This window comes from Glandiceps talaboti, chromosome 6 (genome assembly GCF_964340395.1).
Source record: "Glandiceps talaboti chromosome 6, keGlaTala1.1, whole genome shotgun sequence".
Lineage (NCBI taxonomy): Eukaryota > Metazoa > Hemichordata > Enteropneusta > Spengelidae > Glandiceps > Glandiceps talaboti.
Window position 1 is genome coordinate 8,618,161 of NC_135554.1, and position 25,380 is coordinate 8,643,540.

At 36.9% G+C, this 25,380-nt stretch overlaps 1 protein-coding gene and 5 non-coding genes across 6 annotated transcripts; all 6 read left to right on the forward strand.

Annotated features, from left to right (window-relative positions):
* The first annotated feature begins 862 nt into the window (after positions 1-862).
* On the forward strand, positions 863-944 carry Trnas-aga (transfer RNA serine (anticodon AGA)). The gene has a single exon. It is a non-coding gene; the product is annotated as a tRNA-Ser (tRNA).
* A 1,595-nt stretch (positions 945-2,539) lies between these two features.
* On the forward strand, positions 2,540-2,621 carry Trnas-aga (transfer RNA serine (anticodon AGA)). Its single transcript has one exon. It is a non-coding gene; the product is annotated as a tRNA-Ser (tRNA).
* Positions 2,622-16,011: 13,390 nt separating this feature from the next.
* On the forward strand, positions 16,012-16,093 carry Trnas-aga (transfer RNA serine (anticodon AGA)). Its single transcript has one exon. It is a non-coding gene; the product is annotated as a tRNA-Ser (tRNA).
* A 592-nt stretch (positions 16,094-16,685) lies between these two features.
* On the forward strand, positions 16,686-16,767 carry Trnas-uga (transfer RNA serine (anticodon UGA)). The gene has a single exon. It is a non-coding gene; the product is annotated as a tRNA-Ser (tRNA).
* A 1,710-nt stretch (positions 16,768-18,477) lies between these two features.
* On the forward strand, positions 18,478-18,559 carry Trnas-aga (transfer RNA serine (anticodon AGA)). The gene has a single exon. It is a non-coding gene; the product is annotated as a tRNA-Ser (tRNA).
* A 579-nt stretch (positions 18,560-19,138) lies between these two features.
* On the forward strand, positions 19,139-21,511 carry LOC144436660 (peroxisome assembly protein 10-B-like). The gene is made up of 2 exons (XM_078125506.1): positions 19,139-19,168; positions 20,348-21,511. Exon 2 carries the CDS (start codon positions 20,513-20,515, stop codon positions 21,428-21,430), a length of 918 nt encoding a protein of 305 aa, XP_077981632.1. The 5' UTR covers positions 19,139-19,168; positions 20,348-20,512; the 3' UTR covers positions 21,431-21,511.
* Positions 21,512-25,380: the final 3,869 nt, after the last annotated feature.

The window sequence follows — 25,380 nt, forward strand, 5'->3', positions numbered from 1 at the left end:
GTATTTATTGCGTATTGCAGTGGAATTGTAACTCGGGTAACTGGAATTAAACTCGCCGGATTGATATTATCTACCTAATACAATAAAATGGTCAGAAATATGGCATGTCATGGCTGGTGTTGTAATTTTACAAAACATTTCATCTCGTTATTGTTATGACAGGTTAAGTGGTTGTCACACACAAAGAAAATGTTTTTGTTTCAGTTAAGAGTTCCTAGCAGTCTAAATAATATTCGAGTGATATAACTTTATACCAGATGTTGTATCTTGATATAAACTCTAAGAGTACAATTGTACCATAGATAAATGTAATGTCATATGTTTACCACCTGTTACTCACTCTGGAATTTCCCATAGGCTACATATTTTATGTAAAAACAAATATCATGGTGGTTTGTCATTGTCGAAACACACACACACACACACACACACACACACACACACACACACACACACACACACACACACACATGCTTGCCTTAAAACAAAAGTATTTTATATAATATTAAACACAAAATAAATTCAATGTAGACATTGAATTTCAATACAGTTAGATTTATCGTAGATTTACAAGAAAATATGAGCAATCGCTAGCTATCTCAAACGGGGTAAAACGTTGCACCGTTAGTGAAAGAATGCCGTTGTAAGGTGATATAGTTTCGATGTAGTGCTATAGTTCCGTCGAATTGTTTTCACCGGAGTTGGATCTGTAGGGTGATCGCTTTGTCATATACACTAATAATACGTAAAGAATAACAAATAAAGTTCAGGGCATGAACTATCTCACCAACAACCAACTTTATCTCACTTTAAATCATCCATATTAAGATATGACAAATGGATTTATCTCTACCTATAGGTAGTAGTCGTGGCCGAGTGGTTAAGGCGATAGACTAGAAATCTATTGGGCTCTGCCCGCGCAGGTTCGAATCCTGCCGACTACGATATTTTTTACCACGAATTTTGAAGAAACAAGTAGACAACATATCACATGTAATCAAAAGAATTGTCAGTCATTTCATTTGATTAATTTTATCAAAAGACAAACTAATCTAGTGATTTTTTTTTTCATTTCCAATATTATTATGACAATGTACGAAAAAACGACGACAGAGAGACTATTATGTGCTTATAACTTTGTTTGTCAGTCATTCCGACATAATATATTCTCCGAGAATCCTGAGTAATATTGTGTTCACCTTGGAATATATTTCATTCTTGGTAGCTTATGGCGTAAAACAATAGCAAGACAAAAGGGGGTTTCGCGTGTAACCTGGTAACATGTATTAAACTTGGTGATGATCACAGGTATCAGAGAATAAGTTAAACACAAACACAGAAAGATTATTTTTGATAAAAAGACATGTAATTCATATGATAGTTATGCCAAGTAACAGTTCAGTAGTTTGTATATGTATAAATCAACACAAAGTCATTAGGCCAGAAAAAATAAAAAAGGCGTGACTTTTGACATCCCTTACGACGTGTTACGGCGTCAATACACGTTCTTATTACCTTTGAAATTGATTGCTAAACATTATATCAGTTCTTAAAACTGTTAACTTACGTATGATGGCTCGTGTTTTTTCCAACAACAACAACAACAACAACAACAACAACAACAACACCAACAACAACAACAACAACCACGACGACGACGACGACGACTTCTGCCGCGTACACTCAAGTACATTGACATTTTTAGAACTGTTTGTATTAGGGTATAAAACAGATTTCGTTATAAAAGTAAAATCTTCTCATACACACAGGAGGAGATCTCATCCCTCACCCACACCCCACACTAAAAGAATTTAATGTTTATCCTACATTGAACTATTGATCTTACCCCTAAATCAATATGGGACTTCTAATTAGATGATGCGTAGTAATCGTAATACCTTGTACGTGCAGAAATGTATTGGAACTAGATTAACTATATACACGGACATCGAATCTCCAATATCTAGGCATAGGCTAGGTCAGGCACGTTCAGTCACAGTGTTTGCCACATATTATTTCAAAGTGTGTCTCACCATTAAATGGTTATTTTTATGCGCAATTCAACATGTTCAGGTGAATGGAGGCACATAAATTTTTAGGTATTTCATTTCTTATGTGTTACGTGTACAACAACACATGCAAAGTTTTACACCACAAGGTGACATAATGCAACTATGCAATATTGAGAAGTAATTTCTAACAAAACTGTTGCTTAAAGGTGCCAATAGTGCAGTGTTGTGACTCCATACGTTATATTTGAATGTATATTTATAGCTATTTATATTGTTTATTGTATACACACATTTCTTGTCTAATAAATGTATGGAAATTAAGTGCAGCAACGTGGCTCATGATTTCCTTTAGTTGTTGAAAATAAGGTAACCCCCCCCCCCTTTATTCACTTTGTAAAAGTGGTGATTCTTTCTTCTTTATACCAAATTGAGGTGACCCCTTCCCTCCCCCACCCCCCCACCCCCGTCATAACAACCGATCGCTCCCTAAATCAATACGGGCATCATAAAGATTGCTTACAAGTGCAGTAGTCGTGGCCGAGTGGTTAAGGCGATAGACTAGAAATCTATTGGGCTCTGCCCGCGCAGGTTCGAATCCTGCCGACTACGATAATTTTTGAATCGGATATCAAAGAATGGTTTGTAAATAAGATATCTATATGTTGACCCCTGATTTCGTTCAAAAATAATCTGGTATGAGCGTATTTTTTTGGAATAGAGATGAAAATGATTTAGTCATTTTAAAATCAATAAATTCAAACACAATGGGAAAATAAAACATTGGCGATTTCATTGAAAAAAGTCAGTGAACCCAGAAATGTATTTCATAATTCCAAATGGACCAGGAACAGGCGCGGCTACATATGGCAACAAAAACAATATGGCAACCTTTTATTTCATATGCAACGTTCAGAGAGAATTGAAGAAATTTGATTTTCAAGAAAATTTGTCCGTACGACATGTCTGCTTATATTGAGATTTATTTGTGAAAAGTAAATTATTTTGAAGAATAAGTTCACTCCATCTATATTGCATAATTAATATAACATAATCAGTTCTTGTCATTGCCATCAGGAAGATATGTAAACAGCTTCATTAGAACCAATGCATTACTTTCTGAGATACAATGGCCACAGACGGTCGGTCGGACGGACGGACGGACGGACAGACGGGCAGACAGATAGCTGGACAAATAGATGCACAAGCACACACACACACACACACACACACACACACACACACACACACACACACACACACACACCACTACTACCTGCACCATGCTATAACCGTTACAGAAGGTAAACATGCTGCCCTTATCAATAATTATATCTTCCAACAAACAGACGTTATTGGCCATTTTCAATACATTTACACTCGAGGGCGTACGAAATATTGTAAGTAGTAGATTCCTAAAATAAAAGAACGCCATATTGCAAAAAAGAGGTGTTTTTTAATGCAAATTTACCGTCGCCGACAGCTGCTGTTACATACGTGTGATGATAACAATGATTTCATGCCAACGTAAGTAGTTACTGCAATATTAAATAGATAGAAAAACAGTTTGAATTGGATATAGGTTGACATGATAGATGTATTGTAGTAAAATAACAAGGTTCGAAACGCATCCCACTTATCTAAGGTAAATATTCAGATATTGAGATTAATTTATGCATAGACCTGTCAGTGACTGCACTGATCACAGGTAGGTGAGATACTGAGATTAATTTATGCATAGACCTGTCAGTGACTGAATTGATCACAGGTAGGTGAGAATTTCTTGAAGCTTTGTCCTTTACTCATGAAGAAATTCCCACAGTTATATAAATTTATTTTCGAATTCACAAGTCGACATGCGGAAATAATCACAAGTCACATACCAACATATATATCATTTGAAACAAGTCATTCCAATTAGGTATAATCTTTCTTTTACACATATGTAGTTTATAAATTCTAAGTTACAAAACAAGTCAGAAATAGTGTGCAATAAGGATATCCTGAGAAGTTAAACATATGTACATATGTACCTCGGAATTATCTATGTTATAATATAATATGCACTCGTGTTTTCATGTATATAGACGGCTTCTATAGATGTCCTTTGTCTCTGACATATATACATGACACAATATCAACAATATAACATGTCTCGTAATAGGGTTTATCAAGTTCGGAAGCCCGAGTCTGACTTGCTGTGATTATCACACGTTATCTGAAAGAGGTTATTTCAAATTATTTCGTGGCCCCCCTCCTTTATTTGCCAAGATCCAGACATCATTTCCAAGTACTCAAAGTCGGCTACAGAATGAGCGTTGGCTCGTCAATAAGTCATACTCAGTAGGATTTTGAAAACAATCAATGCTACTCCGTACATTTGAGTCTTTTGTTTAGTGTAGCTAGTGATTCTTGAGTGTGTTTCTTAAGTGATAAATAATCTAATTATCAACCACAATATGCTAATTTGGTGCCGTGTTGGTTACATCCTTTTATAGTAACATTGTATTAAATTGTGTATGTTTAATTAAAGCTTTCAACAAGCATTTGGGAAAATTCTGATTTTACAAGTTTACAAAGGAAAAGGAACAACATCATCTCAGCTGTACTTTGTGTACGAATAAAGAAAATGCAGTGTCGCGATTAATTTACTAGCCAAGCACATCATCGAATATAAATGTTTCTCTGCTGTGATCGAAGTGTTTACCTTTTACATAATATGTTTATAAACTTGACAATGTGCGAGGGGGTATACGAAAGAGGGTGTTAATAGCCATTACCCAAAAGAATATGTACACCAAATTTTCTTTTCCATTGAGTCAGCCGTTTTTGAGAAAACGATGACACAGACAGACAGACAGACAGACAGACAGACATGGATACACAGACAGACAGACAGACAGACAGACAGACAGACAGACAGACAGACAGACAGACAGACAGACAGACAGACAGACAGACACACACACACACACACACACACATACATACATACATACATACATACATACATACATACATACATACATATAAACATACATACATACATACATACATACATACATACATACATACATACATACATACATACACACACAGACATACATACATACAGACAGACAGACAGACAGACAGACACATACGCACGCACGCACACACACAGAATTTTCATCCCAAATATATAATCTTCCCTTACGAAAGGTAAAAATGACATGCATAAGGAACAATACAGTGTCTGACGTATGCGCCATGTTTACTTCAAATTGGCCAATTCAAGTCCATTCAGAGGTAGACACGGACACCAACTTGGGACACAACACAGTAGTCACCCTTGTGCTTTGGCCGTTGGGGACTATTTATTTTGCCAATGAAATATATATTGTTTCTGGCTGACACAGCAATTGCTAATTTTCTTAATCATAGTATGTACTTTTTTCTCTGTAAAAGTAGCTTTGCGAAAACATAATGTAAGAAATTCTAATGTTTGGTAAAAAAAAATTGCTCCATATAACATTTTGTGACCACATTGACGAAAATGCGTTTTGACACAATTCTAAATATTTGGGGAAGGTATAAATAGAGGCACGTACGTAGACAAGAGTTACAACAGCATGATTTGATATGGTGTTCCTTGCATAATACTGTCTATCTATCTGTCTTTTGTCTGGCTGGCTGGCTGTCTGTCTGTGTGTAGGTTTGTCTGTTTTACCTCCCGTAAGGGGAGGCATTGAAATGGCGATGTCTGTCTTTTGAATGGCTGTCTATCTGTCAGTTAATGTTGTTTGTTTGTTTGTTTGTTTGTTTGTGTGCGTGATTTGTTTGTTTGTTTGGTGATTATTTGGTTGGTTGGTTGATTGTTTGTTTGTTTGTTTGTTTGTTTGTTTGTTTGTTTGTTTGTCTGTTTATTTGTTTGTTTGTTTCTTTGTTTGGGTGTTTTGTCGACTTTCTTAAATAGAAAAGACATTCCAACCTCTAAACTGCCACTGATAAATGTTTTATAATACAATAAATGTGTATTCTATAATTTCTTTCATTTCTAGGTTAGTTACTGGTAGTACTTGGAGTTCCCTTTTATATCAACTGGCTGGATGATAACAAAGATTATGAAAAACCGTCTCCAATTGGACACAATTGGAACCTTCAAATATAAACTATTAGGAATACTTATTTTATTATTGGCTGGGTATGGATTTGTCAAGTTCGGTCACGAATTGACTTCTATTGGTCGTGCAAGTGAAATGCCACGGGTAGCTTTTCATCATGCGTTGTTGACTTCGAACGGTCGTACAAGTGAACTACCACAGGTAGCTGATCATGATGTAAAAAAGATGGATACCTCGTCACAGGTTACTGTCGATTCTAGTCACTACACCAATGTAACTACCAAAGCTAAGCCAATCTACAACCGATATGGGTTCGTAAATGTTCAATTCCTCAACCTAGGATTTCTCAATATAACGAAGAGTTGGATCTGTAATGTTGAGTGTCTTGGAATACTTTCATCGACTCTGTTCATAGTAAATGATATTGAAACTCATCAACAACTAACAAGTTGGAATCCACAACTAAACGTAGTTCTTGAATCGTTCGGTACGTCTGATTCTATGAAGTATGGACAAGTCCAATACTACAGACATGGATTGTTCCGAGCTAAAGTTCTCAACGAACTCCTGAAACATGGAATGTCGGTTTTTAAGACCGAGGCTGATGCTGTATGGTTTGGCAACCCCATTGACTATTTTCAGCGTTACAGTAATACCGACTTGATTGTGATGCATAATACGTGTTTCCTAATGAAACTGACGAAAGGTTTAAATGGAGGTTTTATTTATCTGAATGCAACACCAGAGACAAAGTTCGCTTGGAATGAAATGATAGAAGCACTCGAAGAAACACTGGCTCATTACGCCGAATACGCTGGAGAAAAGAATATTCACAATGCTGGTAGTGATCAGGTTGTACTGAGCAATATCATAAAGAAATACCCAGTACACGTGCAATGGTTACCAATCGATCATTACGTTAGCGGGATTTGGTACGAGGATAGAGTTGTTCAGAACCAAACTCACCCAATAATAATTTTGAATAATTACATCATTGGAAACGATGAAAAGGAACAACGTGCAAAGGAATGGGGTCACTGGTTTTTATCAAATGATGATACGTGTATACTGTATCAACAAAAAAACAGACCTAGTGCAAAGACAGTAAGCAAAGGGAACTCAGTGAAAGGGTAGGTCGGGACTATGTAATTATACCCGCGTTTTTGTGAGTCACGTTTAATTCGAATTCTTCCATTCCATACTTCACGGTACATTTGGGGTTTTAGTTACTTTTCAGTTCAATTGCACGAGCTATGCATTCATGGACACAGAAGTATAGTTTTTATTATATATCGTGTTTTATATAGATTATACATTCATAGAGACAGAGAAGTAGAATGCTATTATATATCGGGTTGTATACAGATTATACATTCATAGACAGAAGTATAATTTTATTATATATCGGTTTGTATATAGATTATACAATTTCATAGAGATGTAGAATTTTATTATACATCGGGTTTTATATTGATTATACATTCATAGACAGAGAAGTGTAGTTTTATTATATATTGGGTTGTATATAGATTATACATACATACGGTTTTATAAAGCCACATAACAAAATTTAGCAACTTTGACCATACTTTCAATTACATTAGCAGCAATCATCAGAATTAAACTGAATAAAGACATTCTGCAAGGGTTTATCTTGAACATGACTCTGTGTGTATGTGTGTTTATGTGTGTGTGTGTGTCTCTCTCTCTCTGTGTGTGTGTGTGTGTGTGTGTGTGTGTGTGTGTGTGTGTTATACTCATACTGTAGTGTACTCAAGAACGTGCACGTGCATCGCGTTCAGTGTACATGTATATTAATTTCGCAAACAATGACTGATTATCAATACTGTAGCCAACGTGGCAAAAGTTTTTAATTATAACAAATACACAATAGAGGTTAAGGTCGTTCAAATACTTTCACCATTGCAGAAAACAAATGTAGATAGATTTCATTTGTAGATGAACGAGTTAACACATCTCGAGTTTGTAATGTGTGTGAATTTAATTGATGCAAGGTGAAACCTCTGTAACAAGTTATACAACATTGGCACCAACATAAATAAAAAACAAAGTTAGTCAAAATGTCACCACACACACACACACACATGTACACCCCCCCCCCCCCCACGCACACACTCCCCCTCTCCCCCTCTCCCCCTCTCTCTCTCTCTCTCTCTCTCTCTCTCTCTCTCTCTCTCTCTCTCTCTCTCTCTCTCTCTCTCTCTCTCTCTCTCGCTCGCTCGCTCGCTCGCTAGAAATTATGTGTATAGTTTGATATCTTATGTATCTTAATGGCCTCCGACATGTCTTTATTTTCCAAAAAGTTCTCACCGTGAGAGGGAGACACCCACAATAGTGATGCCAAAATCAAGTATGGTGAGGAAAGATCTGCTGGCTATATATCTCCCAATACAGTTAGCCCTAAGTGTGACATTTCTCCTTGCAAAGCCAATATCTATACTCCCGATGGCCGAACCGGGTAAAATATTCAACAGCCCGATGATGGCTCTCTGAGCCAGACGAACAACCAGACTGATGGTAGTAACCATGGTGAGGATAGAAGTCGACGGTACCATCAAGTGGAATGATCATGAGTGTATCTGTCAGTGGTTCACGATGCATGGTGAAATCAGTGATGACACCCATTGTGGCGCTAACGATATCGATGAAGGCTTTATGTAGTATTTGTACACTCAGATTATATCGCGCTTTTTGTTCATGCACTGTCATCAACCGTTAACCACCACGGCAACATGCTCAATTTGTTGTTGTTTTACTGTATACGGACGTCGCTTTTATAATCAATTTGTACAATACAGTGCCTGACACCTGATTGATTTCTTCAGTAAAACCAAAGACAATGCAGTTTCCCTTCCCACTGCATGCAATGTCTGTACAACGCACTGTTTTCTGAAAGGACTACGCTGTGACAGCGCGCTGTTATAATTCCCGGCGAAGCAAATAAGAACGCGAATAAGTCACGTGGGAAAAATTCGTGACGTCACACTGATTCGATGAAAAGGAACACTATGTTTGTTCTACTTGACTTTGTTAAAACACATCACTCAACAAGTATGACTTCGAAGTATACACAGCGTGGTTCGTACTAATCATGAATGTTACTACAGCATTGTTGATATCGTGTGTGTTGGTTGGCCCTGGTAAGTACAATTAAGTATTTTGAATAGGAATACATTTAAAGTCTAAGCTTCGCAATTGTGTTGTACGCAAAAATACATTATTTTCAGTCCAGAAAGTGTAAACAAGACTGTTTAGTTGTACTGTTTAGAATGATCTTAGAAGAGATCTAATATTCCCCCCCCCCTCTCTCTCTCTCTCTCTCTCTCTCTCTCTCTCTCTCTCTCTCTCTCTCTCTCTCTCTCTCTCTCTCTCTCTCTCTCTCTCTCTCTCTCTCTCTCTCTCTCTCTCTCTCTCTCTCTCTCTCTCAGCTGTATTCGACAGTGGTATTGTAATAGATGGTACATCTATAACAGGTAACACTGTCGATCGTTGGTAAGTTACAAACTGATGAATTCTATTGTCATTTCATATAACTATCAAAATTCTATTTTACTCTTCTTCGTATAAAAATCGAAACATTTCCAACACTATCAAATCAATTCAGTGTAACGCTGTTGAAATTTCGTTGTTCCTTTTCAGTCAATATATTTTACAAGTTTTAGCTACAATTAGAATAAACGTCTACACAAATTTTTCTGACGACGTATTTCAATGTTATGTTAAGTTCCCCCTACTACTTTTGACAAAGAGTACGAAAAGTTTAATCTTCAAAACTAATTCGCAAAAAAAGGAGAAACCCATACATTTATATTTTCAATCACATATTTGACTATAGTGTGCTTGACTTTTCATGTCTGCTAATCCAGTTTGGGTAACTTGGACACTGACACTAAAAGTAAGAGAAGGCCTAGGAGGAAAGGCCCGTTACGGCGATTTTTCCGAAGAATTGGGAAGTGTCTGAGTAGAGTGTTTGGATGTACAGCCAAACATAAAAAGAAAAAAGAAGATGACGTGGATGAGATAACGGATGACGAACTTAATAAAAACGTAAGTTTCATGACATTAAAAATATTTAAACAATAATGTACGCCCTCCCAGCCCATAATGGACGAAAGCAAACTTTGAACGACATAATGGGCGAGGCGACAGCCGAGCCCATTATGGAGTGCAAACTTTGCTTGAGTCCATTATGGACTGTGAGGACGTACATTATTGTTATTATTTTATAGTTTTGCCAATTCCGGTGAATTTGTAGACCGAGAAACGCAAAACAACGTATAATATACACAGCGCTGAACATCGTCTGCCATGTTCGGCCCGGAAGCTGAATACTAATCATAGCGACACACGTACGTACACGTACACACACACATACACTCCAATGAACTGCTGTGAACACAAATTTGTTTCATGAATGCGTTGTATTTTTAAACAGTGGAAATGACAATCATAAGTAACATCATGCATTTCGAAAAAATACCTAGGCGTATGAAGAAACAGAACAAATAAGCTTGTATTGTTATGCTCGTTCCGGGGCCACGATGCCCAATAACGGAGTACATTATCAGTAATAATGTACAGCGATGACGTCACAAAATTCACTGGAATTGGTAATGCTATAATATAATAAATGGATAAAGTTATGTTCTGATTTCAATATTTTTTCCAATAATGGTTTGATTTGAAAGATCAGAAACTTGGAAAGAAACGACAAAGACAACAAACAAACAAACAAACAAACAAACGACGTTTATTAAAAGACAAAGTTCGTGGCCGTCATAGCTCTTCATTTTTAAAATAAAAATAAGTCCGACAGTGTACTCAAACAATAGGTATTGAAAAATAAAACCAATCTCTCATTATTGAGAACATCATCAAAATGTTCTAACGTTATTGACCTCAATAATGTGATCAATGAAGATAAAAGTGAAAATGTACATTTTGATTTTATTCTAAAAAAAAAAAAACGAAACTTTTGTTAACAAAGAATTTTTTAGTTAGGCAAGGCCATTTCGCTAATAAGTAAAGTGTGACTTTCTATGTACATAATATGTACAGTTTCACACTGTGTGAACTCATTGTAAACACTTGTACAATTCAAACCACTATATTCTCTCTTCTAGAACTTGATTCGTATTGACAACGACTCAAAAGTCTCAGTAAATCAGAGTGAAACTGTACAGGCTAACACAGATGACAAAAATGAAACGAAACCAGACGACTCTTCAACCGATTGCATTGTATCTGATGTAACTTCAAACCACAGTATTTGTACAAATGGTACCGATACTGATAGTGGTGGTGATACTGATAGTGGTGGTGATACTGATAGCCAGGATGTTAACCCGATATTAGGTAATGTAAATTTTCTAAAAATGCATTTTTTGTGTGTACCTTTCGAAGTTAGGGTTAAGATATTCTTAGAATACGAATCATTTCTTTATGTTATGTAAACCGTACTTGTTGGGTTTGCCACAAATGAAAGTACTTGTTGGCTCATAAAATCACCCACCTAATATATGTTTTTAATGAAATAGCAAATTTGAAGCTCATCTTTTTAAGATATTGTTGTTTTTTTATGTCAATCACTCTAACAGATCTTGATGAATCGGCTCTGGAATTTGACCTTCGCGACAGACTTGGCATAGGTAGTTTTGCTAGCGTATATAAAGGCTATCTAAAAGGACTCGAGGGAGCAGTTGCCATGAAATGCTTCAATAGTGAAACCGCAGACGATCTACCAGATGGTGCATACGACAATTTGATGGAAAACGAAATTATGATGATGGGGTTAGTATTATCATCTAAATTGTCTCTGATACACTTTAATTTGTTTGACATTTAGGATTGCATTGCACATTGTTTTCTGACAGTTTTGTTAGTAAGGCACAAAAAAAAAGTTTCCGGTTACCCGACCCCAACCTAGCTTTCATGTCGAACCTAAACTTTATTTTTACATATTCGAGAAATAAATAATAAAATCACGTAAATTGTGTGAAAAAGTGAATGCGGAAACTGATATCAACTTGAAAAGACAATATAAAACTGTTCTTCCAATCTATAATGGCTGTACATCGGGTGAGAAGAAACCAATAACACAGAGACCATATGGAAAACAACGGAAAACATAACTAGCGTCAGAACAAGACAAGCATATATATATATATATATATATATATATATATATATATATATATATATATATATATATATATATATATATATATATATATATATATATATATATATATATATGAATAAAACATCAATCGACCCCCACCTATTCTAAAATAGAGCGTAATCGGAACCACACAATTTTTTTATTAGGCCTAATAGTGAGCTCATAATCGTCCACATTTCGGTTTCCTTTGATGTGTCTTAGTAACATCAAGTTTACTTAAAAGGTGAACGAAAATTAATCTTACATCAGCTATACTATGTTCAGCTGCAGTAGAACGTTTCGTCCATTTTCGCAAGAATGTCACCATCTATTTCACTGATTTAAATGCAAATTTATTTACGACTGTGCCTACAACGTCGACCGAGGCTTTAAAGTTGATAAAGATTCAATTAAATTTGTAAAATTGCAATGATTTGTTAAGTATCATCTTTAATGGTCTTATTTCTAGTAAACTACTACACGTTAACAATGACAATGTTGTCAAGACTTATGGAGCTTGTTGGAACCACGAACATGGTCCGACCATTGTGTTGGAGTTAGTAGAGGGGATAAATTTTCATGTACTCATCTATAATGACGTTATTGGAGGACATTATGTAAGTATGAGGGAAATTATAGTTACACTATGTAGGTATATCACATAGGTATATCATATAGGTCTATCATATAGGTATGTCATATAGGTATATCACATAGGTCTATCATATAGGTCTGTCATATAGGTATATCATATAGGTCTGTCATATAGGTCTGTCACATAGGTTTATCGCATAGGTCTATTATATAAGTATCTCACATATGCCAATCTCATTGGTCTATCATATACGTATATCACATTGGTCTATCATATAGATATATTACATAAGTCTATCATATAGGTCTATCATATAGCTATATTACATGGGTCTATCTCATTGGTCTATCATAGGTATATCACATAGGTCTATCTCTTATAGGTCTGCTATATTTAAAGTCTATAACAGAGGTCCCCCACCTATCTTACGATTCATCACTGTGATGTCATTGTGACAGACAGATAGACGGACGGAGGGACGGATGGATGGATGGACAGACGGGCGGATGGATGGACAGACAGACAGACAGACAGACAGACAGACAGACAGACAGACAGACAGACAGACAGACAGACAGACAGACAGACAGACAGACAGACGAACGGATGGACGGACGGACGGACGGACGGACGGATGGACATACGGACGGACAGACGGATAGTCGGACAGACGCAATATCTCTCTACCCGTGTCTACATTCACCCTCAACGTAATCATTTCACCAGAAACATAACTCATGTATCCATACTGTTTACAACATTTCATTTCACAGATAACTCTTACAGAGCGACTACTAATACTATATGGAACAACAAATGGATTGAATGCTTTGCATCAAAACGGCATTATTCATAATGACATCAAACCTGACAATATCTTGGTAGGTACCTACATATTCCAATTTGACAATATCTTGGTATGTACCTACCTGTTCCAATTTGACAATATCTTGGTATGTACCTACCTATTCCAATTTTACAATGTTTTGGTATGTACCTACCTATTCCAATTTGACAATATCTTGGTATGTACTTACCTACTCCAATTTGACAATATCTTGGTATGTACCAACCTATTCCAATTTGACAATGTCGTGTTATTATAGTATATACATATAAGTTTATACCATTTCAGCACAAGCAAAAAACTCCCATCACACGACATATGTTACAATCAAATTTCTATTTGTCGTTTTTTAGATAACGTTACCAGGGATGGTTCCAAAACTATGCGATTTCTCATTTTCAACAACAACCGACAACCCACAGTACCCATTTGGAGGTGCAGTTGAATACTCAGCACCACAGACATTTACTGATCCACCATCACCGACCACCACCGCCAAAGACATCTGGGCACTGGGTTGTTGCATGGCCGAGACGGTCTGCCTCCTAACACCTTATCTAGATCTCAACACCTCTATAGTAATCGAAAAGATCCGAAGTAAAGTTGAAAGGGGTAAGACCGTCCGGCCAAAAAACATCAAGATGCTGGAGAGTGGGCCATTTCGAGAACTGTGCGAGCGCTGCTGTGCCATGGTCCCCTCCGATCGACCCAGTGCCCTTGGTGTTCAAGAGGCACTAACTGATATTATAATAAATACAAAATCATCCGTGTAAAATAAAAGAACAAAAAAAAGGGAGAAAAAGAAAAAGAAAATATTTAAAAAAGGAAAAAAAGAGTTTGGAATATGTGTCATAATAATGTACATTAATTCTAACTCACTCTGCTAGCCTATAGTCAGCTCTGTCATATATACCTACACATGGGTGTTGTATTTTTCAAGGTTATATGATGACAGTTATGATCAATTAGGCAATAACTCAATAAATCTTTTTTTTTAATATCAACAGCATAATATATGTGTACAGTTTTTTTTTTCATGGATGGATGGGTGTAGTGTTTAGTGTTTTGGTCTTACATGTATGTAGGTATAAACAGTGTGTGTATGTCTGTCTGTCTGTCTGTCTGTCTGTATGAATGTATGTATGTATGTATCTATCTATATATGTATGTATGTATGTATGTATGTGTGTGTGTCTGTCTGTATCTGTGTGTCTCTCTCTGTGTGTATGTGTGTGTGTGTGTGTGCTTATATGTGTGTGTGTCTGTGTGTGTGTGTGTCTGTCTGTGTGTTTGTTTGTTTGTCAAATTCATTGTGAGCAATACTAGATTATCACTACATATTTGTAGGCTAATATACGATTTAACTATTTCATCGAGTTTTAACCGATTTGTCGTCACAATAAGGGAACATTTATTCTCAATGAAATTTTAGTAACATTGCGATTTGGGCAACATTTGAAATTTACATTATATTTATAAACATATTCTGACCGGTTGTACAGATTCAGTCAACATATTGTGTTTGTCTGACGGAAAAATAATACTCTAGTAATTACAACTAGTACAGTATTAACATTCTTGACGAATTCAAAAACCGAACATTCTCTCCAGAGTCAAATTTGCCACTACGCCTACAGATAACACTAACCACTAATTTACAGGTGCGCTACCTTTTTATAAGTAATTGGCCATATTTAGTGAATATATCTTTGGGGGGTTTTGATGAAAAAAATATGACAGTTTCAGGTAGTGCAGGTTTAATAGTCCTTGCGAAATTAGGATTAGTTTTATAGGTGCTGAATAAAATGGTTAAGATTCGGGAACCGGTCATTTTCAACTGACTGGCCAGCCATGGTGTGTAGGTGTACGTTTATGTGTGTTGTAGTGGCGGTGGAAGCGGAGACTAACCCCATCAAATGTCTAAAGTTGAATGCAAGTTCAAAACTACCCTCCTGTCACTGTCACTGTGACCCCACAGTAAAAGTCACAATTTCCGATTCAACCCCCACGTCACGTAATTTGATGCACAAGTAATAGTAAAACCTAAGTGTAGCCTGCTTAGATGGCAGAGATGCAGTCGTTTTGTTATCCACTGCCTCGGGTATGAACATGTGCATGAATGAAGAGAAATATAAAAACCCGTGTTTCCAAAATATAGAGTTATATCTCAATATGGCGTATGACAATTTACGATATTTAACAAGATATTTTCAGAGATTTTTCACAACATAAATAAAAATCACATCAAGTGTATTAATTAATGAAAGTGGTCGTGAGTAGTCGTGGCCGAGTGGTTAAGGCGATAGACTAGAAATCTATTGGGCTCTGCCCGCGCAGGTTCGAATCCTGCCGACTACGATATTTTTACCCAACACACTAAATAATTCTAATTTGTTTCGTGTTTGAGTTTAGAGAAGATGACCAACTAAAGTGGGTGAATATATTGGGTAACGAAATTGTGTGTGAAACAACGTGAATAAGATAATGCTTAGACCATGTACCAAAGTCTGCTTATAATTCATTAATAAAACTGCAAAATAAAAAAATAAAAAACTTTTGAGATGTGCAAAAAGATGGATACACAAGTAAACTGCGCTATGTGTAACAGTGCAATAAACAAATATCACCAACCGGTCCTGGGAGAGTCTAAATTTTCTGTATTCAAAAACACTGTACGTGCCTCTGAATGACAGCAAAGGGAAGTTTTATTCCTATTACACTCAGTTAAATAAGGGAATAGTGTTTCACATTATGTTTATGGTGTATAAATGAACGTATTGCACTAGTTCTATCGATCAATAGAGACATTATTCACAACCCATTCATATTGGCATACATTGCCGCAGTGTCAATTCTATGAGATAATCACGTTTGTAGATCATCTGGACGTTACCATATACTCATTCAATATTATAAAATCCAATATGTGAATCAAATACCTCATAGGTGAGTAGTCGTGGCCGAGTGGTTAAGGCGATAGACTTGAAATCTATTGGGCTCTGCCCGCGCAGGTTCGAATCCTGCCGACTACGTACGATCTTTTCATGTTTGGTTTTGTGAAATTCACGAGGATGATACATACAGTTGAAAACCATGGTAACACGTCTTATCTTAACTTAACTAACTTAACTTAACGTCGCTAACATCTACGAAAATATATCTTAAAAGTGGTCTATGAATGAGGATTGGGTAAAAAAAATTATTTTTTTAATTCATAAAGCAATTTTATCATGGCGTCCTATACTTGTACGTACAATAACAAACTTTTTACAAATGTTTTAGCTTTTTCCAATGTATTGAGTTACAAACACAGACTTGGCATATGCCATTTCACATTAATTTTTCAAGTACAGGAAGCCATGATAAAATTGCTTCATAAATTAATAATCCAAAATAAATACCCAGTCCTCATCCATATTTGCCACTTTTGATGAATGGAAATTAATTATATTTATATGGTTTCAAATTTAGATAGACAGATAAAAATAAGTTGTCAATAGAAAGTGACATGGTCTCTCTCAGGTCATTCTCACAAACCAGTGGCTATTTTTATGGGATATATTAGCTATTTTTTCCACTGATGCAGCAAGGTAAGACACTTTAAAGTGGTATTTTTTTTAATTTGTACAACAATTTTATAATGGGGTTCTACTTGAAATATCAATGTGAAACAACAATGCCAAGACTTTGTTTGTAACTCAATGAATTGCAAAAAAAATATTAAATGTATGAAAATGTTATAGTACGTACAGTAAAACCTTTTTAATACGCATTTTTAAAGCTGTTTTGCAATGTATTGATATACAAACACAGACTTGGTCAATGTTGTTCACGTTGACATTTCAAGTAGAAAGCTTTATAAATTCAAACCAAAATAAATACGTAATCCTCATCCATGTGGCCACTTATATTTAGAGTAGCGTTGTCGATGTCGCTTCTAAAGTAGATAATCGGTTTTAGCTTACGAAGATTTCTCTGAAAAGGAATATATACATTTACATACATAGTACGAGTGTTTTTTCAAAGAAACCGTTTTGATGCTCAACTTTTGTGTCCTTTAAGATCTTCTGAACGAACTTAGTTCGTTTAGGGCGAAAACCCCACCCCTCCTCCTATACGAACGTTTACAAGTGTGACATCGACCGACATATATATGTCGCACTTGTGAACGTTCGCATAGAGGAGTGGGGGGGTTTGTCCTTATGTCATATTTTATATATTATATATATATATATATATATATATATATATATATATATATATATATATATATATATATATATATATATTGTAAACCATGGAGAAAACTGTATGTGGCAGTCACTATAGGATCGCTGCAATGTTAAATCACGTTGATAAATACATTAAAATACTACCGGAAACCCAGCACTGTATATCACATTTGCAGTAAATTTTAATCAACTTATCAACATCTCAGTAGTAAATACAGAAACGATTATCATTGAAGGCGTGAAAGTTTTAGAAATATGGTTAGAAATACGAAAACGAAGTTCAGCAATCACATTAACACCAGAACCCCCCCCCCCCCGCCCCAACGCTTATTGATCAGCTCTGATAGCAAAACAATTGGATAGCTGATTGGAGTAAATAAAACCAGCTGCTATCATGAAAATACAACAGACTACGTACTGGAATATCTGATTTTCTGTAGTGATCATTCAATTTACTCTACATGTACAAAAATATATTCTAAGAATGAATCATATAAAGCAATCATATAGGTAGTCGTGGCCGAGTGGTTAAGGCGATAGACTAGAAATCTATTGGGCTCTGCCCGCGCAGGTTCGAATCCTGCCGACTACGATAATTTTTACTGAGATGGTGGAATTTCCGTTGTACTAGTATGTATGCTTACTTCTCATTTTTATTGAAAACTTTCTGTTTGAGATGTTGATATATTTTAATACTGTCACTCAGTTCACTATTACACTGTTTTCATGTTTGAGTTTGTTTTCGGCAAGTGGTTAACGAATTATATTCCGAGGCAACTAGTTTATTCGCCATTTTGACCATGGAATTGTTAGGGTTTTTTAATTGCATTTGAAGTTGCAAGATTTATTTCATATATGACCTGGCTGTGTTTTTTTAAAGATGAGTTGCCGACAAATTAGAAGAAAGTACATTTCCGTATTACAAATTGGAGAAGGTGGTGGTTTCTCACCGACAAGTTTCTGGTGAAGTGAGCCCTCTGGTGGCAATGGGATAAAGTATCGAAGCGCCTGCGTGTGCGTTCATCATTTGATCAATTGATCCAAATTATGATCCGTCGTGTTTAAAGTTTGCCACTCTCCGTTGAAGGGAGAAAATACGTCGCATGGTCTATCTAATATTTCGATGGAAACGACCAAAAAGTAACCTGGTTCGTATTACGCATGCGCACACTGTCGATTGGAAAAATGGCTGCTCGCACAGGTGAGTCATGGAATCCGATGTATTACTTGCATCATTTTACCGAACGATGTGGTCCAAGCATCATGTTGTGTTATATGCATGCCCTACGTATCATGTAGAGGTGTCATTTGGCCACAGAATGTTCAACTGCTACGAACAATACATTAATCACCCGTACGTACTTTGGAACGTGTATTGAGTTATTGTACAAATGTATGTAGTCAGGACACTTCCTTGGTGTGTACTGTGGTATCACTACTGTACCGTACCGGTCCAGGCATGGTTAGTGTAGTAACTGGTGATACACTGGTAGTAGCTTGTTGGCCTCATGGAAATCTCTCTTGCTATCTATAAGTGTTCTGAATTGAGTTTGGTCCTAGCTATATACACACAGTGCAAAGTGTAAGAACAAGTTATTGTTTTTTAATTTTACTAACAATAACATTTCATTTTTGTGTAATAATAATATCTGAAGTTTGTCGTGTTACATCAAGAGTTAGATAAAATATGTTTTGACCTTACCCTTACCCCCCCCCCCCCCATGAATTTAAAAAATATATTTTTCTTAAGAAAGTAAAATGAATTTAAATGTAGTTTATTTTAAACTTGTGAAGCCATCAATCTGAGACAGTATACTTATCACTGACTCCAAAATGAATATGTGTTTCTGTGTCTGCCTGTGTGTGTGTGTGTGTGTGTGCGTGTGTGTGTGTGTGCGCGCGCGCCAACCACACTTCTTACCAATCGTACAAGTGCTATTTAGTATATGTTTTAGTTAAAGGGGAATTCCACTCAAGGAAATAAATGTATTTATGTAAACTTTGAGTTCTGGAGAGTCATTTCATGATTTCACATCACATCAATGTTACGCAATTGACAAGTAACATCCATGTATAGAATCAAGTACACACAGGTACTGTCACATGTACATGTATTTAAATTTAGCAGTGTACCTACAGCAATGTATATAGTAATGTCGCGTCACCGCTGTTGACAGGCCTGTGGTTGTACCTACTACAAACCTGTGCCATTCATTGCTGACACAGACCTGCACCACAGGAATGTTACACTGAGGATTTGCACAGGACCTGTTAGTACCGGGACAAAATTTTATTTGTTGTATAGTTTATAAATTATATTCATACAGAAATGACACCGGTCTTTTTTTATTATTATTATTATTATTATTATTATTTGCAGATTTGTGTGAGTAAGGGTAAATTTGACACAGACAATTTGGGTTATTGAACTGATTGTCTGTCTATGTGATGCAAGCCACTTACTAGTAGATGTAGCTCTGTGAGGCACCAAACCAACCACAAATCAGCACATCCTATACATTGCTGTCTGGTATATATTTAAAAGATGTCCAAGTCTAGAATGTTCCAGCCTGCTGGACCACCAGAGATAGTTCGATCTAACCAGAAAGACTGGTATTATCTTAACTACTTGCGCGGAAGTCTTGCTGACATATTCCAGAGTTTTGCTGGTGCTGGTGCGTGGATTCACTGGCGACATGAAATTGACATCACAGCTGATTTCGCCTACTTTGCATTGACAACAATCGCAGGTTACCAAACCTTGGGCGAAGAGTACTGCAACGTCATTCAAGTCGACCAATCTCAACGCGCCATTCCGTCACAAATCAGAAGAACTTTACATATTCTATTGAATGTCTGCACACCTTATTTCATTGAGAAAGGTCTCCTGTTGTTAGAAAGAAATATACAAACTCTAGGAACAAGACTGAATTTTTCTGAGTCAATCAAAGAGATTTTGCTGCAATGTATTCCTGTTATTCGTACTTGCGTCACATACACGCATCGACTTCATTTGGCACTTTTCTACTTGAAGGGCATTTTTTATCACATATCTAAGCGTGTTACTGCTATACGATACTTATTGATACGTGCAGGTATATCTAACGATCAGTACAGGCCGAGTTACCGATTTCTCGGCTGGGTTACGCTTATTCAGTTGTCACTATCGCTTCTGTATAATGTGTACACCAGTGTCGTGAAGTATAAATTAACGAAGAATCCCAAAAAAGCAGAGACCACAGAGGAACATGACTTTGCTGTCAGTGAAACCGAGATGTCCAACCCACTAAACAGGTGTTCTCTGTGCCTTGAGACAAGGAAAAACTCGACAACGACACCATGTGGACATTTATTTTGTTGGGGCTGTATAACAGAATGGTGCGTAGCAAGAGCTGAATGCCCTCTCTGTCGAGAACAGTGTAATTTGTCAAGACTGGTGTTTCTACAACACTTTGATGGATAGAATGTGTGAATATACAAAATGACAGTTGTTGGCAGATTCAATGTCAATGTTATGATAATTAAACTCTCAGTATTATATTTCCATGGTGCAAGGTATGCTACAAAATAAGTGTGCAAGGTGTTCTGCTCAGTATCAAGTGGAAGCAGCAAAGTGCAGTGATTCCAAAATTTGATTTCATTCAGAAGACTGACACTAATGAAATTAATGGTTAGGCATGGTTTGATTATTGATAGTTGCTACTGAAACAGTACATCAAGAACAACAGAGAAATGAGTTGTAATTTCAGGTGTGTTGTCTTCTATGCTACATACAATACTCAAATATTCTGGCCCTCAGTTCTGGCTACAACTGGATTTGCAAACAGCACTCCTAGTGGCCAAACCATGAAATGTTTATCCCTGGATAAACTGGAATACTGTATGGTGAATTTAGGTCTACTTGGGTCCCCATCAAAATGGATGTTTGAGTATATAGGAACAATGTACTATATCACAAGATATTTTGTGTCTAACTTCAAGGGTCTATACTTTTAACACCGCTGAATCACTGTTGTACTGTAGGAAGAGAATAAGGTGATCTTGACCTATGACCTTTGGAATGTGACCCAACCTGTACAGAATTACAATATTTGTGATTTAAGCATTGACATGGTAGTCATGTACCTAGCCAGATCGAAACACATTTAATTCACAATCTATATTGTATATGATCGTAATATGATCATAGTTTTAAAAGCTGATCAGGGAATAAATAGAAATATATAAAAAAAAAATTATCTCTGTTGAGTGCGTTTCTGTATTAGTTTGAGACAACCTATCATTTTGGATGGTGTTTCATGTATTACTATCAGGTACAGTACTGTACAATCTATACTAATAATTTATATGTGTATTTATAATGTGCTTTGTCCTCCAGAGAGCTGTGGGTGTTCCCAATTTACTATTATTACCCCTGGCATCAATCTATAACAGTCTTAACAGCCTTTTCAAATACTTCCTCAACTCCCTTGAGAGCATACAATCCATGGTAGCCTAGTTGAATTAAAGCATTCACAAAATAACATCTATCCTACCAGGTTCCCAATTAATAATAAAATATGCATCATCAGCAGCATGACAGACACAATGATGGTTCAAATCCTGCACAAGGACTTTAGCCATTTTCAGAAAGTAACAACAGTGGTGAGGCTCGAACCTGTTATCCACAGATTCCAAGCTGGCCATTCTACTAACCAACCAGCCACCACGATTCCAAATCTATTATATTTACCCCTAAACAAATCCCAGCCAATAAGAAGTCTGGTTCAAAGTCTGCTAGCCTAGAGACTTGGCTCTCTGACTTAACATACTGGCTTGACAGTATAGCCCAGAGACATGGCTATCTGACTTGACATACTGGCTTGACAGTATAGCACAGAGACTTGGTTATCTGACTTGACATATTGGCATGACAGTATAGCCCAGAGACTTAGCTATCCGACTTGACATACTGGCTTGACAGTATAGCCCACAGACTTGGCTATCTGACTTGACATACTGGCTTGTCAGTATAGCCCAGAGACTTGGTTATCTGACTTGACATATTGGCATGACAGTATAGCCCACAGACTTGGCTATCTGACTTGACATACTGGCTTGACAGTATAGCCCACAGACTTGGCTATCTGACTTGACATACTGGCTTGACAGTATAGCCCAGAGACTTGGTTATCTGACTTGACATACTGGCTTGACAGTATAGCCCACAGACTTGGCTATCTGACTTGACATACTGGCTTGACAGTATAGCCTAGAGACTTGGCTATCTGACTCAACATACTGGCTTGTCAGTATAGCCCACAGACTTGGCTATCTGACTTGACATACTGGTTTGACAGTATAACCTAGAGACTTGGATATCTGACGATATACTGACTTGACAGTATAGCCCAGAGACTTGGCTATCTGACTTGACATACTGGCTTGACAATTTATGTTCTTGCTATGTCATTTTCAAGCCAGATAGCCAAATATCTGTACAATCCTTATCATTGTCATTTTGTGATTCTGTTCAGTCCAGTTGTTTGAAAGTGATATAATGGTATGTGTATATTTTGGTCAGGTTGTCTTGACTTACAATCTAATGGCAACTTTTTCAGCTGAGTGGGAATGGAGAGTCTAACTTTTTTGCATTACCTGAGCATGACCAAGGTTCAATAGTTCTAAAGATGATATGACATTATCACTGAAATCTGGGCCATGTGCATAATGTGCCCTACAATATTCAATGTGTGAGGGCGCCCTTCACATCGAGGCATACAACAAACACGATTTGCAGTAGTTGCCAAAGAGACCTCCTTTTTCAAAGCATGTGCAACAATGACGTCACTATACGTATATTACTGGAGGATCTTGTAGTGCAGAAAATGTCATCATTTGGGAATCTAAGCTGCTTATAAAGAGTTAACAAAATATTGCATTACAAAAGTGAGTTTGCAATAGGAGTGAAGATCAAGTGCAGCTAGAAGAGTTTACATATAGACGCGTGGAGGGTCTATGGTTTAACCAAAGAAAACACTGGTTGTTAATTAGCGGTATACATCCAATCGTTTGTTACACATGGCCCTCTATTGGCAGCCATCTGCTATATGATGTATCAGTGTAATATCCATGTCTAGCTTGTGTGGACAGATTTAGTGACTTACCAGTACCAACCCTTACATCACAATTGTACCCCGTTCAATACAGTGCACTCACCAGACTACTTTGCGTTTCATTTACTGAACTATACCAGACTGTTTTCCATTCCATTCCAAGACTGAACTATACCAGACTGTTTTCCATTCCATTCCAAGACTGAACTAGACCAGACTGTTTTCCATTCCAAGACTGAACTAGACCAGACTGTTTTCCATTCCATTCCATGACTAAACTAGACCAGACTGTTTTCCATTCCATTCCAAGACTGAACAAGCCATTGAGAATGACATAGTCCCCGCTATGATTGGGTTTTAAGGAATTAGCACTACTCTGATCATGCAACAACACTTGTGAACCTAAATCAAACAGACTTAGATATGTTGTGTCTGCTTGTCGGACATGGAACATGCCTACAACAAGAAAGGATTGTTCGGGTATGGGGGATCATATCAATATGAAAATGGATATGCAAATGTATGTCATAGAACACTGTCCTAATACCAACTCTGAATGAGATCTGTTCAAGCATGTCTGAGTTATGGCTTTGGACATGGAAAATTCACAAACAAAATGGCTGCCAGGCAGCCATATTGGATTGTATCACAATGAAAATGGATATGCACATGTATGTCATAGAACACTGTCCTAATACCAACTTTAAATGAGATCTGTTCAAGCATGTCTAAGTTATGGCTTTGGACATGAAAATTCACAAACAAAATGGCTGCCAGGCGGCCATATTGGATCGTATCATGACAACAATGAATATGCACATATATGCCATAGAACACTGTCCTAATACCAACTCTGAATGAGATCTGTGTGAGCATGTCTGAGTTATGGCTTTAGACAGGGAAAATTCGCAAACAAAATGGCTGCTAGGCGGCCATATTGGATCGTATCATAAAACAAATTGACGTGCATATGTATGCCATAGCATGTTGCCCCTGTACCAAGTTTGAAAAAAATCGGTACAGGCATCTCCAAGAAACGGCTGCGGACGGACGGACGCACGGACGGACGCACGGACGGACAGACGGAACCCAATCCATAAGTCCCCGTTCCGGACTTCGTCCGCGGGGACTAACTAGACCAGACTGTTTTCCATTCCATTCCAAGACTGAACTAGACCAGACTGTTTTCCATTCCATTCCAAGACTGAACTATACCAGACTGTTTTCCATTCCATTCCAAGACTGAACTAGACCAGACTGTTTTCCATTCCATTCCAAGACTGAACTAGACCAGACTGTTTTCCATTCCAATCCAAGA